The 18,216-nt window shown below is 44.9% G+C and overlaps 1 protein-coding gene across 1 annotated transcript in view; it reads right to left on the bottom strand.

Moving 5' to 3' along the window:
* Window positions 1–464: 464 nt before the first annotated feature.
* The window catches only part of PTGER3 (prostaglandin E receptor 3), a 243,166-nt gene continuing 225,414 nt past the window's right edge, over window positions 465–18,216 (bottom strand). Inside the window, exon 2 of the mRNA XM_085600140.1 lies at window positions 465–1,825. Coding sequence (XP_085456266.1) covers window positions 1,541–1,825 — 285 coding nt within the window. The 3' untranslated portion in view covers window positions 465–1,540. The remainder of the gene's footprint in view (window positions 1,826–18,216) is intronic.

Here is an 18,216-nt window from a genome sequence, read left to right as displayed (position 1 = left end):
GATAGTTGTTCTTGTAAATTTGATTTCTGCCGGTTTATGGTGCCCCTGATCGCCCGATGTAGAAATAGGCAGGACATCATCGACAGTAATTTTTTGTGTCGATGACAAATGTAATAGACACAACATTCAGGGAAAACTGACTTGGTGAACACTTTTTATCATAATAACACAAAAAATCCTCGGGTCTGTACTTGCACAAAGAAGCCTGCGAAGTGACCAGCTGGTGTCTCACAAAATCTCCATTTGGAAGAAATCCCTTTTAGAACGAATACCCTCACCCACCATAGGTGGCATGCTTCATCATATGGGTATTTCCCACTAAAAGGAGATACCCAGATGATGAAGCATGCCACCTATGGTGGGTGAGGGGATTCGTCCTAAAAGGGATTTCTTCCAAATGGAGATTTTGTGAGCCATCAGCTCCTCACTTCGCAGGCTTCTTTGTGCAAGCACAGACCCGAGGATTTGTTTTTGTAATTGTATTCTAAAGGGGATATTTTCCTTGCAGGTCTTTAAACCTTCTCCCTTGGACCCTCTCCTCCCATTTCTTGTGTTATGGAACGCTTTTAATTGTCAGTCACCATGGTCTTTTTGGTGTCTGACATTCAGGATGTACTTTCTGAAGGGGTAATCAAATGCAGGCGGCACTCCTGCGTCATGCTGTTAATACAACGAAACACTGATGTTTGGAAACACTGCAGGAATGGTTCCTGCATTTATTCTTTGATGAATGATCAGGATTTGTTTTACTCTTATGTGGTGGTGGCTCATAAATACATCCTTATATTTATATAGGACCCTTTATCCTCTCCTATATTTGGCATGCAGCTATGGCTCTGACGTAGTCTCATAGAGCAAGCATGCACATTTCAGCGTTCCATCTCAAAATAAAACAGTTTTAGATCTTTGAGCGTCTGCATTCAATTTTTTTCACACATGATATATGGCAAGAGTTTGGAACATGACTTGGTAATTTCCACTATGAAGAAACTTTCTGAAGTTGGTGTTGAAGTCACTACATGTATCTGCTTTCAAGAGAAACAGTATTCCACAGTCAAACTGTAGGCACAAATCAAAATACCCCGCTCTAATGGATACATGCCAGGGCGATATGATGTTGAAGCTTATAGCCTGATTGGATGCCACATCAAACGCCAAAGGGGATAATTCACAGCTCCAGTATTCTCAAACATTATATGTTGTTATGGGCAGCTTTAAGCAAAGACAAGAGAGAAAGAAATGGCTAAGGGAAGACATACACACAGGGAGAGGTAATAATAAATAGAATTACAAGGTCTTTGGTGGGGAAAATAGAATTTCAAGAACTTGGGTAGTATTTCAAAATACTTTTGTAAGCTTCCAACCAAAATCTATTCCCTATCAAGTCACATGGTCCTCAGGCTTTTTCTCTTTGATTTCCTCAAAAAGCCTTCTGGCGAAAATGCAATTGTTGCCTAAATTCACAGTAATTTTTAAGAGGAGAGTTGTCAAGGATAATGACCATGTTCGCAGAAAATGTTTGTCTTATGACGTCCCTGTTTCATGTTTCTGCCTGTCTTATTTCAGGGGCTAATATCATAGCCTGAGCTTTGGGTCCATCGTTCGAGCAGCTGGAAACAGCATTTGCAACCTGACAAAACTTTTGGAGAAGGATCTTCCTCAGCAGAAGATAAACCCAAGGATCCAAGATCTGATTGAGCGAAGCCAAGCGGACAGCTGTCAAGAAAAAGTTGCACTCTTTCTGGAGTTCCTCGCTTTGCATGGTGTACGATGTCTTGCAATGCTCAGCAGACTTATGGTTAGTTATCATTTTCAGCATTATTACCTGCAAGGAAAAGAAAAAAAAGAGACTATATTAATCAATAAATAAAGCTTTATTTGATAATCATCTCAAATACCATAAAAAAGTTAAAACAGCAATACAATATATAATACAGATAAAGAGCCTCAAATAAAATAGGTTAAAAAAGGGATGTGATAGAATTGTCAGCAAATCAAGAACCATAATATTGCATCATGAAATTACATTATCATATTGGGAGATGGCACATACCAGAAATTATACTTTACCCCGCATCACACATTTACGACCACATGAACTGTCAACCCCGTAACTCATGGTGCTCTACTACACAGTCACTGAGGGATAACTATATCCTGATGGAATTACAACCTTCATAATTCTCAAATCAGATACACATTAGATCAACTTTGGTGCCCTAAAAAACTAATGACCACAGCCTATCATCAAAACACCACACCATACCATAGTCCTCCAATCCCTTTCGTACATATTGGGCCACTTAACTACACACTGCCAGAATTGAGCAGATCTCCTTAGACCCAAGGTCTAAAAAAAGAAAAAACTAGAGTGGCCGTACAATTTCTAAAATTATTCTTAAGCACTAAAGGTTTGAAAATCCTTTTTTTAGTCTCCACAAACACTTACAAAGTGCATTGTGGCTTTCCATCACATGGACTATGGATATGAGTGCATTACAAGTCATTCATTTTATGCTATAATGCCACAATGTGGATCAGGTCAATCAGAAGTGGGCCAATGGAAACCTATTGAAATCATTCTTTACCCTTGACAGATAAAGTTGCAGACCTCAGTAGTGTTCCTGATCTAAATAGACAAAATACCTAGATTTCCAGTTTTTGCTTCTCATCCTGCCAGACTGAAGCCTACTTATCCCCATGCATGTAGGGTTTATCTGCTAATCCCTTGGAGCATCTGGGGTCGTGGAATACATTTGATCTGCAAACTGCTGCATAAAGCTTTGATATTCATCTTCTAAAGAATATTATGAGTGTAATCAAGTGAGAGACACTCTCGGAAAAGAGTTGTATTCAAAGATGCCTCTTCTTGGGTCTGGGCCTTATGCTACAATAGCAATGGACATATTGGAATCAAATATCTTCAATGAAACTTAGGCCCACCTACTGATGTATCAAATACGAAGAGGTTGAATGGGGAACTGAAAGCAATTTCCTTAAAATCCTATTTTCTATCATCCAGAGAGGCATGATCTTTGAATAATCCCACACACCGGCCCCAAACAAAGCCATGCAAACACATTTCACTTTGCATTTATGACACTATTCCTTTATGTTTTATTTTTACCAGTTTCTTAGCAAATCTATAGACACCCCCCAGGCATTTTTCAAATTGGTGTTGTCTAGCCTGAACCAGGTTATGCCACACACCTTTTGCGTCAAATTGCACCCCAAGATACAGAAAAGAGGGGATGACGCTTAGATCATGACTATTCATCTACAGGGGGTGATACTTACATTTCGGAGGTCCCCTGTACATGATAAAATAATTTGTGGGGTTAACCTTTAAATCCAAACTTTACATAAAATTGTTATAGATGCTAAGCGCTTCTTGGTGGGCCACCAGGGTCTGAGCCAGAAGCACTGCACCATCTGCAAAAAGGAGGGCAGGCACAGAGAAGTGACCAATGTACGGAAGTGCTCTACACTTCATTAAAAGCATCCCTTCTAGTCCATTGATGTAAATTGTGAAAAGAAAGGAAGCCAAGACACAGCCCAGCCTCACGCCCCCTGCTAATACCAAAAAGATCTCCATGTTTCCTGCTTCCTGTATCTAACTCTCGCCATAATACCTGAATGGAGGCCCATTAGCATATTAATTATAGGCAGGTCTACACCCATTACCATCAACATGGAACACAATTTGCTTTGATTAGCACATCAAAAGCACTAGATAGATCAATGAATCCCATATACAGACTTCCCTTTTTTGCCACTGTATATTTATTGATTAAAAAAGTAAGATTTAGGCACTGCTAAGCTGTGACAATCCCCCTTTTAAAACCATTTTGTATGACTGAGAGCATATTATATTCCTCTGCCCACGTTTCAAACCTAAAAACCAAGATACTACTGGTAATCTTCAGCACAGAATCTAATAGTGAAATATGACAGTAGCACCTAGTCTCGCCTTGATTGCCCCTCTTATAGATAGGCTTAATAACAGATTGGGACCAGATGACTAACTCACCTGTTTTCTAGATGGCATTAAGTACATGTATCACCAAGGTGGCCCATATGTCCAAATTATCATTAAAGAGGTCAACTAGTATTCCATCAGTGCTGAGGGCTTTATTGCTTTTGCTGATGCAAATGGCATGGGTCACTTTATCCACGGTGAATAATACTGCATATCAAACAACCCAAATAGTTTGGTGGGACCATTTGTGGGCCTACCAAGAAGACCATTCTTGAGCTTTATCGAAAGCTCCATAGAAAGCTTCCTTGATCCCTTTTGCATTGGCCTCCTCTCTTACACATGTTCAACAATCCCGATTTTAACTTATTAAATTAGTAAGACAGTCCTTCGTGTAAATCTTACACCAATTCAACATCAGGCTATGAGACCTGCATACCTCAATGGCCTGAAGACATTCCATGGTGAGGGAACCTCCCCTCATGTCCTACTTGAACATTGATATTGAGGGAAAGGCGATTGCTAAATCTATTAACAGTGGTTTCCCGACTCATAACAAGGGGCATCATGTTCTCTGAATCAAGTATACAATCAACAGTGGTTCCATCCTCGACCAATAAATGTGGGACCTATTTACCTCAGGGGATCAACTATTGCATTGCCAAATGCCAAGTTGTATCTTCTTAAAACCCTATTCAGTGCTTCCTCATACAGATCATGTGTGAAATGTGTTTGCCCCTCATCTTTAGAATCCACAATGTCACAGACTACTTTGGGCTGTAACAGACACAAGTGGGAGTTAAAAGTCCCCTCCACAAAGAATGTGAATCTCATATTCCTAATTACAATAAAAGCCTTTATGCTTTTTTATACAACCGATCTAGCACCCAACTTCTGCCCTGATTGAAGTGATTATTATACCAATTAAAAAGAACCACTCTATGATCCCTATCAAACTTTAGTCTAATAAGTTGGTAGAAGGGTGAATTGAGCTATTTTTAAAAAACACCTTCTCGTTCAGATCTCCATGAATAAAAGTACAGAGGCCCCCTTTGGGGTGACTCGCGGTACACGGTTGTCTAGCAGTGTGATAGGTAACAAAATCCTTTTAAAATGAGGTCAGGTTAGTCCAGGACTCATGTAGATAAAGAATTGAAAAATGTTGTACACAAGACTACCATTATTGGTTATCAACCTTATTCTTAAACCCTGTGATATTTTAAAAAAATCTTTACTGTAAGCAGAGAGCTTGTGCTACAGACCAGTTTTGCCTCCATCTTGTGCTGTGCCCCTCCATCCTTTCCCCCAAAGCTCCTCTGCAAACCTATCTTCAGAATATCCTTGGACTCATTTATCATGTTACCTAGCATACTGTATTTATCCCCACACTACCTTGTACGAGACTCCCTGTACTGTGCTTCCTGACCCAAACAATTTATGGCTAGTCCCTCAAATGTTGCCTTAACATCAAGCACCCGGTATCCATTGGAGTATCCAGGTGAAATACATCAGCTGTCTGTGCCCCTTCTGCAGCCCTGAACTCTATGTAGATCCCTCCTCCCTACCATGAGGTGCTTTAGAGAAAAAAAAACAAAGGGGTTACTTTGATTCCAAAGTTATCATACTGCTTTCACCTAGTCTTAAATGGAGAAATGTAACTAATGCTGGCGATCTAAAGTTCAAACTTACACTCTCCCCATTATAGACTTTCTCTTTTCTGCCTATCCAGGGAATCTGTAAGTCATAATATCAGAGTACAATCCGCTATGAATGCCCACTCTATTGCCTAGCCAATACACAGCACTATTTTTTAGGTGATCCCAGCTTTCCTCCCTGAAAGTTGGAACCTTGACACATTCACCAGAACAACAACTTATGCTGTTGCTTTTGGGAGCAAATCCAGTTTGACTGGTCAGTCACCCTGAATAGCTGGTCTCTGTTTAGCCTCCATACTCACACTGGGCTTGCTATGGACTTCCCTATCTCTCCCACTCCCTCCTATCTGACAGGTATCTGCAGATCTGATCATGGATCTTTCCAACCTACTAGAGTCATAAGGTTTATCGTATCTTGCCTTAGGTTGCACCACTGATGAAGCTGATAGCTCTTTCTGTATGGACTTTGCTGCATTTCTATGTTAACACTCCAACGTCCTCCAAAGTCCACACCGTAGTTCCTTCCTAACATGTGCTAGCTGGCTATCAACCTGCTCCATAAAGTCTGTAACTTAACCTAAAAAGATTTCATAAATTCAGTAACTTTCTGAATATTAAAAAGAGGTCAGGCCTTAAGGCCCTCCTGTTTGGGCCCACATTGACCCTTCCCTTTTTGTCGTATTGCATAGTGCACTTTTAGACCCTTAGCACCCACCCCTTGTGAAGTACATGATCCCCCTTTAGTTTTTTTGAGCAGGCAGTGTATTGTGCTTATGGGAAAGCTGGGACTCAGTCATGTCCAGGCTTTCTTTCAAAAAGCAAGCATGCACCATTTTTCTTGGGACATAATAACTAGAGTGAACCTCAAAACCATTCTCCACCTGTTCTAGAATCGTCTCAGCCCCCATATACTAACATCAGAGTTCCTATTTGACTCTAAGATCTCTTCAACTACTGCATTTTCTTTCTTAATCATTCCTGTGAGAAATCGGGTAGTTAGTTGAATAGGGTGTTAGCCTTGCTCAAGCAATAGCCACAATCCTTGTCAGAGTGAACCACAAAAGTCACTAAACTAACCTGTGCTTAACCCTCTTTTAGCTTGGCACAAAAGCAGTCAGGCTTAACTTAGAAGCATTGTGTAAAGTATTTATGCAGCACACAAACAGTAATAAAGTCCAAACATTGCATAAGAAAAATCTAACACCAATTTAATTTGGAAAAATGGAGTTCAGCGGGGCAAGGCTGTATGCATTGTCTGAAGAGGGAGTGTTGTTGTCAGGGAGCTGTTGGACGAAGTTGCAGTGAAGATTTCTTCATTTGGACTTAGTCACTTTTCTGGGGGTAAAAAATATCCAGTGGGATGAGGTTGGAGGCTGTAGCCATTGAGAATTCCACAAGGCCAGATACCCCTTTCGTGAAGGACTGCTGAACAGGATTTGCTGCTGCAGAGAAAATAATTGTGGGGGCTGCTGCAAAGTCAGTTTGACCAGTGATGCACCTTGGGAAAATAGACGAGCAGGTTGGTCACGGACTCCTCTTGGTTCTCAGAGCAGTTTTAAGCCAACAATGTTGAAGTCTCAAGGTTTGGATTTTTGCTACTGGGCACCTTTAGCACCATCACCAAGGGTCAAGGACTGGTGCGGCACCACTTTGGGTGGGGTGGGGGGAGGTAGGACTCAGTCAGGCTTGGTCTAGGTGCAGGTTTATGATGGTTGCAGCCTTTTCTGTCCCAGAGGCTCTGATCAGGAGGCCAGCCAACTAGCCTTTGGAGTCACTCTAGTAGTCCTGGGTTCAAGCAGTGGAACAGGGCTCAAGCAGCAAGGCAGGTCCAGAATGATCTAGGCAGGTTCCATGCAGCAAAACGGTCCTTTCAGGTGCAGCAGATCAGTCTTGTGGAGTACACAGCAGGCTACAGCAGCAAGCCCTCCTCTGAGAGTACTTCTACACGTCCAGAAAGTGGACTGGTGAGTGGGTCTAGTGTGCTGTTCTTATACCTGGTGCCTCCTTTGAAATAGCAAACATTTCTAGAAAAGTTCCTGCTTCTCCTGCCTTGGCTCTGAGCTAATTGCATGAACAATGCATGGGTGATAAGTCTTTTGGGTGAAGGCACAGCACAGCCTATTCAGTTGCAAGCGAAGCTGTGCCCAGCTCTGCCCCATCCTTCTAGTTGACGGCCCATCGACACACATCTAATCCCTCTACTATGTGGCTGTCAAAACAAAGTCCTAGTGCAAATTACACCCAGTAATGTGACATTGGAACAGGCTGCAGGCACCAAATAGTTGAGGTAGGAAAATGCCAACTTTCTAAAAGTGATTCAAAAGGGGGTGGTGATGGACAGAGCGTCAGAACCATTCAAACACTCACACCCAGTCAAGAGATCGGGGTTTGATCCATCACCCTTCTTTAGCCCACTCTGCCCCCCCAGTTCAGACATGGCCATATGCAAATCAGTCTGACCCTGTGCCTCATGGGAACAGTCCAGCCAGAACTGCCAAGCCATGCCTTCCCTGGACCAGAAACAAGCTTCCTAGGACCGGTTTCTGGCATTTCAGCCGTCTTCAGCCAGGCTTGCTTGAATCCAGTGGCAAAGTGAGCAAGGGACTTACGTCTGAGCATACCCTGCCAACTTATGGCGAACAAAGCGGTTCAAAAGGGGGTGGTGATGGACAGAGCGTCAGAACCAATCAAACACTCACACCCAGTAAAGAGATCTGGGTTTGATCCATCACCGTTCTTTAGCCCACTCTGCCACCCCAGTTCAGACATGGCCATATGCAAATCAGTCTGACCCTGTGCCTCATGGGAACAGTCCAGCCCGAACTGCCAAGCCATGCCTTCCCTGGACCAGAAACAAGCTTCCTAGGACCGGTTTCTGGCATTTCAGCCGTCTTCAGCCAGGCTTGCTTGAATCCAGTGGCAAAGTGAGCAAGGGACTCACGTCTGAGCATACCCTGCCAACTTATGGAGAACAAAGCGGCTCAAAAGGGGGTGGTGATGGACAGAGTGTCAGAACCAATCAAACACTCACACCCAGTCAAGAGATCTGGGTTTGATCCATCACCGTTCTTTAGCCCACTCTGCAACCCCAGTTCAGGCATGGCCATATGCAAATCAGTCTGACCCTGTGCCTCATGGGAACAGTCCAGCCCGAACTGCCAAGCCATGCCTTCCCTGGACCAGAAACAAGCTTCCTAGGACCGGTTTCTGGCATTTCAGCCGTCTTCAGCCAGGCTTGCTTGAATCCAGTGGCAAAGTGAGCAAGGGACTCACGTCTGAGCATACCCTGCCAACTTATGGCGAACAAAGCGGTTCAAAAGGGGGTGGTGATGGACAGAGCGTCAGAACCAATCAAACACTCACACCCAGTCAAGAGATCTGGGTTTGATCCATCACCATTATTTAGCCCACTCTGCCACCCCAGTTCAGGCATGGCCATATGCAAATCAGTCTGACCCTGTGCCTCATGGGAACAGTCCAGCCCGAACTGCCAAGCCATGCCTTCCCTGGACCAGAAACAAGCTTCCTAAGACCGGTTTCTGGCATTTCAGCCGTCTTCAGCCAGGCTTGCTTGAATCCAGTGGCAAAGTGAGCAAGGGACTCACGTCTGAGCATACCCTGCCAACTTATGGCAAACAAAGCGGTTCAAAAGGGGGTGGTGATGGACAGAGCGTCAGAACCAATCAAACACTCACACCCAGTCAAGAGATCTGGGTTTGATCCATCACCGTTCTTTAGCCCACTCTGCCACCCCAGTTCAGACATGGCCATATGCAAATCAGTCTGACCCTGTGCCTCATGGGAACAGTTCAGCCCGAACTGCCAAGTCATGCCTTCCCTGGACCAGAAACAAGCTTCCTAGGACCGGTTCCCGGCATTTCAGCCGTCTTCAGCCAGGCTTGCTTGAATCCAGTGGCAAAGTGAGCAAGGGAGTCACGTCTGAGCATACCCTGCCAACTTATGGCGAACAAAGCAGTTCAAAAGGGGGTGGTGATGGACAGAGCGTCAGAACCAATCAAACACTCACACCCAGTCAAGAGATCTGGGTTTGATCCATCACCGTTCTTTAGCCCACTCTGCCACCCCTGTTCAGACATGGCCATATGCAAATCAGTCTGACCCTGTGCCTTATGGGAACAATCCAGCCCGAACTGCCAAGCCATGCCTTCCCAGGACCAGAAACAAGCTTCCTAGGACCGGTTTCTGGCATTTCAGCCGTCTTCAGCCAGGCTTGCTTGAATCCAGTGGCAAAGTGAGCAAGGGACTCACGTCTGAGCATACCCTGCCAACTTATGGCGAACAAAGCGGTTCAAAAGGGGGTGGTGATGGACAGAGTGTCAGAACCAATCAAACACTCACACCCAGTCAAGAGATCTGGGTTTGATCCATCACCGTTCTTTAGCCCACTCTGCCACCCCAGTTCAGACATGGCCATATGCAAATCAGTCTGACCCTGTGCCTCATGGGAACAGTCCAGCTCGAACGGCCAAGCCATGCCTTCCCTGGATCAGAAACAAGCTTTCTAGGACCGGTTTCTGGCATTTCAGCCGTCTTCAGCCAGGCTTGCTTGAATCCAGTGGCAAAGTGAGCAAGGGACTCACGTCCGAGCATACCCTGCCAACTTATGGTGAACAAAGCAGTTCAAAAGGGGGTGGTGATGGACAGAGCGTCAGAACCAATCAAACACTCACACCCAGTCAAGAGATCTGGGTTTGATCCATCACCGTTTTTTAGCCCACTCTGCCACCCCGGTTCAGACATGGCCATATGCAAATCAGTCTGACCCTGTGCCTCATGGGAACAGTCCAGCCCGAACTGCCAAGACATGTCTTCCCTGGACCAGAAACAAGCTTCCTAGGACCGGTTTCTGGCATTTCAGGCGTCTTCAGCCAGGCTTGCTTGAATCCAGTGGCAAAGCGAACAAGGGACTCACGTCTGAGCATACCCTGCCAACTTATGGCGAACAAAGCGGTTCAAAAGGGGGTGGTGATGGACAGAGCGTCAGAACCAATCAAACACTCACACCCAGTCAAGAGATCTGGGTTTGATCCGTCACCGTTCTTTAGCCCACTCTGCCACCCCAGTTCAGACATGGCCATATGCAAATCAGTCTGACCCTGTGCCTCATGGGAACAGTCCAGCCCGAACTGCCAAGCCATGCCTTCCCTAAACCAGAAACAAGTTTCCTAGGACCGGTTTCTGGCATTTCAGCCGTCTTCAGCCAGGCTTGCTTGAATCCAGTGGCAAAGTGAGCAAGGGACTCACGTCTGAGCATACCCTGCCAACTTATGGCGAACAAAGCAGTTCAAAAGGGGGTGGTGATGGACAGAGCGTCAGAACCAATCAAACACTCACACCCAGTCAAGAGATCTGGGTTTGATCCATCACCGTTTTTTAGCCCACTCTGCCACCCCAGTTCAGACATGGCCATATGCAAATCAGTCTGACCCTGTGCCTCATGGGAACAGTCCAGCCCAAACTGCCAAGACATGTCTTCCCTGGACCAGAAACAAGCTTCCTAGGACCGGTTTCTGGCATTTCAGCCGTCTTCAGCCAGGCTTGCTTGAATCCAGTGGCAAAGTGAGCAAGGGACTCACGTCTGAGCATACCCTGCCAACTTATGGCGAACAAAGCGGTTCAAAAGGGGGTGGTGATGGACAGAGCGTCAGAACCGGTCCAGTGAAGACATGGCTTGGCAGTTTGGGCTGGACTGTTCCCATGAGGCACAGGGTCAGACTGATTTGCATATGGCCATGTCTGCACTGGGGTGGCAGAGTGGGCTAAAGAACGGTGATGGATCAAACCCAGATCTCTTGACTGGGTGTGAGTGTTTGATTGGTTCTGACGCTCCGTCCATCACCACCCCCTTTTGAACCGCTTTGTTCGCCATAAGTTGGAAGGGTATGCTCAGACGTGAGTCCCTTGCTCACTTTGCCACTGGATTCAAGCAAGCCTGGCTGAAGATGGCTGAAATGCCAGAAACCGGTTTTAGGAAGCTTGTTTCTGGTCCAGGGAAGGCATGGCTTGGCAGTTTGGGCTGGACTGTTCCCATGAGGCACAGGGTCAGACTGATTTGCATATGGCCATGTCTGAACTGGGGTGGCAGAGTGGGCTAAAGATTGGTGATGGATCAAACCCAGATCTCTTGACTGGGTGTGAGTGTATGATTGGTTCTGATGCTCTGTCCATCACCACCCCCTTTTGAACCGCTTTGTTCGCCATAAGTTGGCAGGGTATGCTCAGACGTGAGTCCCTTGCTCACTTTGCCACTTGATTCAAGCAAGCCTGGCTGAAGACGGCTGAAATGACAAAAACCGGTCCTAGGAAGCTTGTTTCCGGTCCAGGGAAGGCATGGCTTGGCAGTTCGGGCTGGACTGTTCCCATGAGGCACAGGGTCAGACTGATTTGCATATGGCCATGTCGGAATTGGGGTGGCAGAGTGGGCTAAAGAACGGTAATGGATCAAACCCAGATCTGCTGACTGGGTGTGAGTGTTTGATTGGTTCTGATGCTCCGTCCATCACCACCCCCTTTTGTACCGCTTTGTTCGCCATAAGTTGGCAGGGTATGCTCAGACGTGAGTCCCTTGCTCACTTTGCCACTGGATTCAAGCAAGCCTGGCTGAAGACGGCTGAAATGCCAGAAACTGGTCCTAGGAAGCTTGTTTCCGGTCCAGGGAAGGCATGGCTTGGCAGTTCGGGCTGGACTGTTCCCATGAGGCACAGGGTCAGACTGATTTGCATATGGCCATGTCTGAACTGGGGTGGCAGAGTGGGCTAAAGAACGGTGATGGATCAAACCCAGATCTCTTGACTGGGTGTGAGTGTTTGATTGGTTCTGACGCTCTGTCCATCACCACCCCCTTTTGAACTGCTTTGTTCGCCATAAGTTGGCAGGGTATGCTCAGACGTGAGTCCCTTGCTCACTTTGCCACTTGATTCAAGCAAGCCTGGCTGAAGACGGCTGAAATGACAACAACCGGTCCTAGGAAGCTTGTTTCCGGTCCAGGGAAGGCATGGCTTGGCAGTTCGGGCTGGACTGTTCCCATGAGGCACAGGGTCAGACTGATTTGCATATGGCCATGTCTGAACTGGGGTGGCAGAGTGGGCTAAAGAACGGTGATGGATCAAACCCAGATCTGTTGACTGGGTGTGAGTGTTTGATTGGTTCTGATGCTCCGTCCATCACCACCCCCTTTTATACAACTTTCTAAAAGTGGCATTTTTAACTTTATCATTAAAGAGGATCTTAAATTACAATTCATAGACCCAAACATGATATTTCTACCTGTTCCCAATCACACTTTAGCACTTATTAATTGTAATAATGTAACCCAATGGTACCCAGTGGAAGAGATAGACCATACAGTAGAGAAAAAAGAATGTAGTCGTTTTTCACTACCAAGACACATTATACTTAAAAGTACACCTACAACATTTTTATTACAATGCACCCCTGCACTATGAGTTACCCAGAAGTGACGTATATGTAATAGAGGGGGAGTTTAAGGCTTGGCAAGGGGTTCACTGTTTTCATATCAGCAGTTGAGAAGTTGTGTTGGAGTTGATAGGCAATAGTAGGAGACTATTGAAGTTAAATTGGTTAGGTGGTTTTGTCATAGCACTTATCTGTATCAAATCAACTTACAGGAGAAAAAGATGCTCAAATTATATGATTCTTGGATATATAGGTCTATATAGAGAATTTGAAAGGTTAGATATCTGTGAAAGCCATGACCATTGATAAGATGCACAATCATAGCTGAGTACCTTTTGGAGGGTAGCCCTCCATTTCCATAGCAGTAAATTGCTGACAAACAGGTTGCAGACCTCAAGCTGATGGCTGCAGGTGCAAATGTCTGGGCTGTCAACCATATGAGGGATCTCTTAATTACAGGTATGAGCGAAACCCAGAGTAATGGTCCTAAACATTGTGGTGGGCCAGAAAATCATTCCCATGCTATATGAAGCAATACAGATGAAGACTGCTTGGACTATAGGGATAAAACCCACAAGTGAGGATATGATAATGACCTGGTAAGACTTAAGGGGTTCAAACGGTTCAGCTAATTTTCAGTGTAAGCCACACCCTAGAGGGAAAGAGGTAGTGATGGTATCCATTGATAGCTGAGCTGAAGACCCCAATGGTCTCGCCCATGTTCCCCCAAACTGTCCCTATATTTTGCACATTGTGCTCATTGATAGCATGAAGGCAGCAGCCTTCCAGGACTCTCTAGCTCTCTATAGCACTATGAGGGGAAGGTATGTTGAGCTGACAAAATATTGGTAGCACAATATAAATATTTGCCAAAACTCCAACAATAAGATGTGCAAGCTATAGAAGATTCCCATTAGCTTTCGTAGCTCTGCAGGTTGATGGAAAATCTGTAAAGGTGAGCATGGGAGCAAAGAATTTCTGCTGGTGCAGAACCAAATTGTGTTACAGTTGCTGGAGGATGACTTGCTGCATGCATCTTCTGCTCTTCTGAGGCATTCTGATTAACCCTGGGCATAGTTGCACTAAACTCAGCTACACAAACTGCATATTGCATAGCTGCTAGCACTGTGTGCCTGTCTGCTCTGAACAATAATTGCACACAGCATCTTGCAGAGTGCAAGTTATGATAAATTAAGTATCTCTGTTTCTATATGCTAAAATGGATATAGTCATTTCACAAAAATGAAATTGATAAATTAGCAAGCAGTGAGAGAGGTGAGGATGTTGGGATCCTCCCTAACCTAGGGAGAGAACCAAGCAGATGCCTTGAAAACAAAAAGCACATCTTCTCGAACGATTGGGTGGTGGTCCCATCCTCCTAGGACGACCCAAAGCACAGTTATTGGCAAAAATACAATCCCAACCAAAGACCCTGCAAAGAATTATGGGACGAGATTAACAGTGGGCAATGAATATTATAATATCCAATATCAAAATAATTCTATGAAGAGCTGCAGTTCAACTAGTCGTTACTAGATGTCCCTCACGAGTAAAATGCAAAATCATTGAAATTATTATTACATCAAGCTGCAGTTCCACTAGTCGTTACTAGATGTCCCTCACAAGTCAAATGCAAACGCTTCATGAAAGGGTTTCAATGCTTTTGCATTTGACTCGTGAGGGACATCTAGTAAGGACTAGTGGAACTGCAGCTTGATGTAATAATAATTTCACTGCTTTTGCATTTGACTCATGAGGGACATCTAGTAATGACTAGTTGAACTGCAGCTCTTTGTAGAATTATTTTGATATTGCGATACTATAATATTCACTGCCCACTGCTAATCTCGTCCCATAATGCTTTGCAGGGCCTTTGGTTGGGATTGTATTTTTGCCCATAACTGTGCTTGGGGTGGTCCCATGAGGAAGAGACCACCACTGAATCATTCACCACCATGATATGCTATTTGTGTTCAAGGCATCTGCTTGGTCCTCCCCCATGTTAGGGGTGACCCCAAAATCATCACCTCTCTCATTGCCTAATATTTTCATTCACTGTTCATTTTTGTGAATTGGTTATATGCTTTTTAGCATGTAAAATTGCTTTATGAGAGTATTTGTGGGTATTGTTGATAATGCTGTTACCCTACGTGTTGTAGCACATTTTTTGCACTGTGCTATGTGCATTTTGCATAGTAGTACAAACTACGCATGCTCCGTGAGCGAAGCGTAGTACTGCGCCCAGGGTTAATTCTGATGATCCCAGGGCGTAACCAGTGGATTCTTCTATTTGGTCAGCATGAATATGAAATTGTAGAGGTTCTGCTGCACATGATCCAGTTGCCAGTCTGATAGGTGTCTACAGCCATTTAAAACAACTCAATCTCCATGTAGCCACATACTCATTTTCATGGAAAGACTACTAAATATGTGTGTCAGGAAGCCTATGGTGATAGGTAGGGATGTGCGTGTTAATGTGTGTGTGTGTATGTGAAGTGATGAGCAGTTTCTTCAGAGCATTTTATAGAATTACTTATAGGTTTAAAAACGTGTTTGAAGTGCATTTTTTATATTGTTTCTTGGGCAGCACAAAGTGGATCACTGCACTGTAAGTCAATTCCATTGTGTTGGTGCCAATGGGTGCTAATTGCGGCCCTTTTTTCAAGCCTTCCAGAGCCATCCCTGCGATGGCACTAGTGACAGACGCTAGCCTTAGCACTGGGACCTCTGCAAGATCAAAAAGTCAAAGAAATAGGAGAAAGGAAATGAATAAAAGAGGGAATGAAAAATGCAAGAATAGAAGTAAGCGTTGGGGGACAAAGAAAGTGGCGAATGAAAGAATAAACAAACATGATAGTGGAAAGTAAGAAAGCAAGCGATAGTTCTGTATATGATTCTGAACATGCAAAGTAAGTAACAAGTTAAATATGATTATTAGACATTTATTGGTAATGAAAGAGAGCTGCTGTGCAACACGAGAGGCATCACTACCTTCCCCAAGAGACCCATAACAATATACACGTAATATTATGCATTGTGCATTCCTACATCCATAAACACTCCCCATTTATATATAGATCTACAATATAGTACATTTATAGGGGCAGAATTACAATAACTGGTGCATCCCTGCATATTAGCAGGGATGCACCAGTTATTGTGCGTCATGGCTCCGCCACCATGGATGCGCCGCATTTACAATGCGACGCACCATGGGGCAAAAATGAACAGATGCGTGACTCATCTGCTGCCGTAAAGGCGGCACATTGCTGGAGTTGCGTCACAAGCGCAACGCAGTTCCAGCAAGGCTCGGGGGTGCCCTATCTTTAAAATGCTGCGTCAATCCTTACGCCTGCTTCAAGCAGGCGCAGGGTTTTGACGCAGCATGGCCTTAAAAGTGGCTGAGTGAAATCTTGTAGATTTCACCCAGCCACTTTTAAGAGACGTTCCTGTGCCGGAACTCCCCCCCTGCACCGGAACGCCTACATGTGGCGCAGGGCTTTACAACGTGACACATCTCCCAGATGCGTCACGTTGTAAGTACCCCGCACCATGGCGCAGGCTGTGCGCCGCCGCTGCGTGACAAAAGTGATCCAACGGCGGCGTAAAAGAAGCACAAGGGGCTTGTAAATCTGCCCCATATAGTGCACCTGCCAAACTAAATAGTCTCTTGGTGCTTTAATTAAGGGTGGACATTATTATCTCAATATTAATGCAATATTTTTTAAGTTTAGAAAGTTGTCAGTTCCTAGATCCTGGCAGGCCATAGCAAATGTAGCCAATGGCAGCTAGCAGCTCTACCAAGCGTGTCCTGTGCCCCCCAGGACTCAGTGTTCTTTTAGAAAAGAACTTCGGATACATTCCTGGCCAATCTGCAGTAGTAACAAATAGGCTCTTGTTGCACATTCACCCACATCAGCCCTCTGGCAGTCCCATGCTGCTCTGCATTTGCACTCAGTCTTTGACCTAACACAACTGCTTTCATTTTCCCTGTCACCTGCAATACCCTCATAACCTCCCGGTGCCCTCCATTAACCCCAGTGCCAACTCACACATCTTTATAGTCAGAGCATCCGGCTCTGTTAGCCATCAGATTAACATAATTTATGTTCACTGTTTGCAGGTTCCTTGTGCTGCTGCCCCCACTGCTCTCTGCTGCTCTGTGGCACAGAGCTGCACACAAGAGTTAGTAATAAATGTACCCACTCTGTGAGGCAAAGTACATTTACTTTAAAATAATGCACACTAATACAAAAACCCCACAGCTACTATGTTTCTGAATATTCCATCTAACCTGCTAAAATGATATTCTTTATGTGAATATTAACACTTGGAATAGTATGGATATTGTAGGCATTACCCTTTTTCGGCGTATGTGGGGTAACAGAAAGAGTTTTCCTGAGTAAACTGGATAATGGTGATTTTCCTTAATTATTCTTAGCATCAGAAATAGCCAACTTTGAAAGGACTACCTGGTCTGTTTGACATTAGGGAACTGAGTGGCTGGTGTTCCCACTTTAACCTAGAGTGTTTGGAGTATGTGTGGTGGTTGCACAATTATCCCAGACATGTTGGTGTAATTATGAGTTGTTTTTCCAGTGTTACAGATCTGCAGCGCTGCTACAGATGTGTACTGGTTTGGTCTGTAATGAATTCTATGGGGCAGATTTACAAGAAAGTGACGCATCTATACAGATGCGTCACATTCCCTGCGCCACCCTTAAAAACCCTTGCACCACCATAGATGTGCCGTATTTACAATACGGCGCACTATGGCGCATGGATTGACAGATGCGTCAGAAACTCTGACGCATCTGTTGCCGGAAAAGTCACGCATTGCTGGAGTCGTCTCGCAAGCACGACGCAACTCCAGCAATGCGTGTTGAGGCCTATTCCCACTACACTGCGTCACTACTTACGCCTACTTGAAGCAGGCGTAAGGTTTTGACAAAGTGGCCTCCTAAAAGTGGCGCAGTGAAATCTTGTAGATTTCACAGAGTCACTTTTACGAGGCCTTCCTGCGTGGGAACTCCCACCCTGCATACATTATACCTGACGCAGGTATAATGTGAAGCAGGGCTTTACAACGTGACGCATCTCCCTGGATGCGTCACGTTGTAAATAGGCCGCATTGTTTACGCCGCTGTT

Source organism: Triturus cristatus, chromosome 4_2, assembly GCF_964204655.1.
Source record: "Triturus cristatus chromosome 4_2, aTriCri1.1, whole genome shotgun sequence".
Taxonomy (NCBI): Eukaryota; Metazoa; Chordata; class Amphibia; order Caudata; family Salamandridae; genus Triturus; species Triturus cristatus.
Note: the sequence above shows the minus strand (reverse complement) of the source record. Positions and strands in the feature narration are given on the sequence as shown.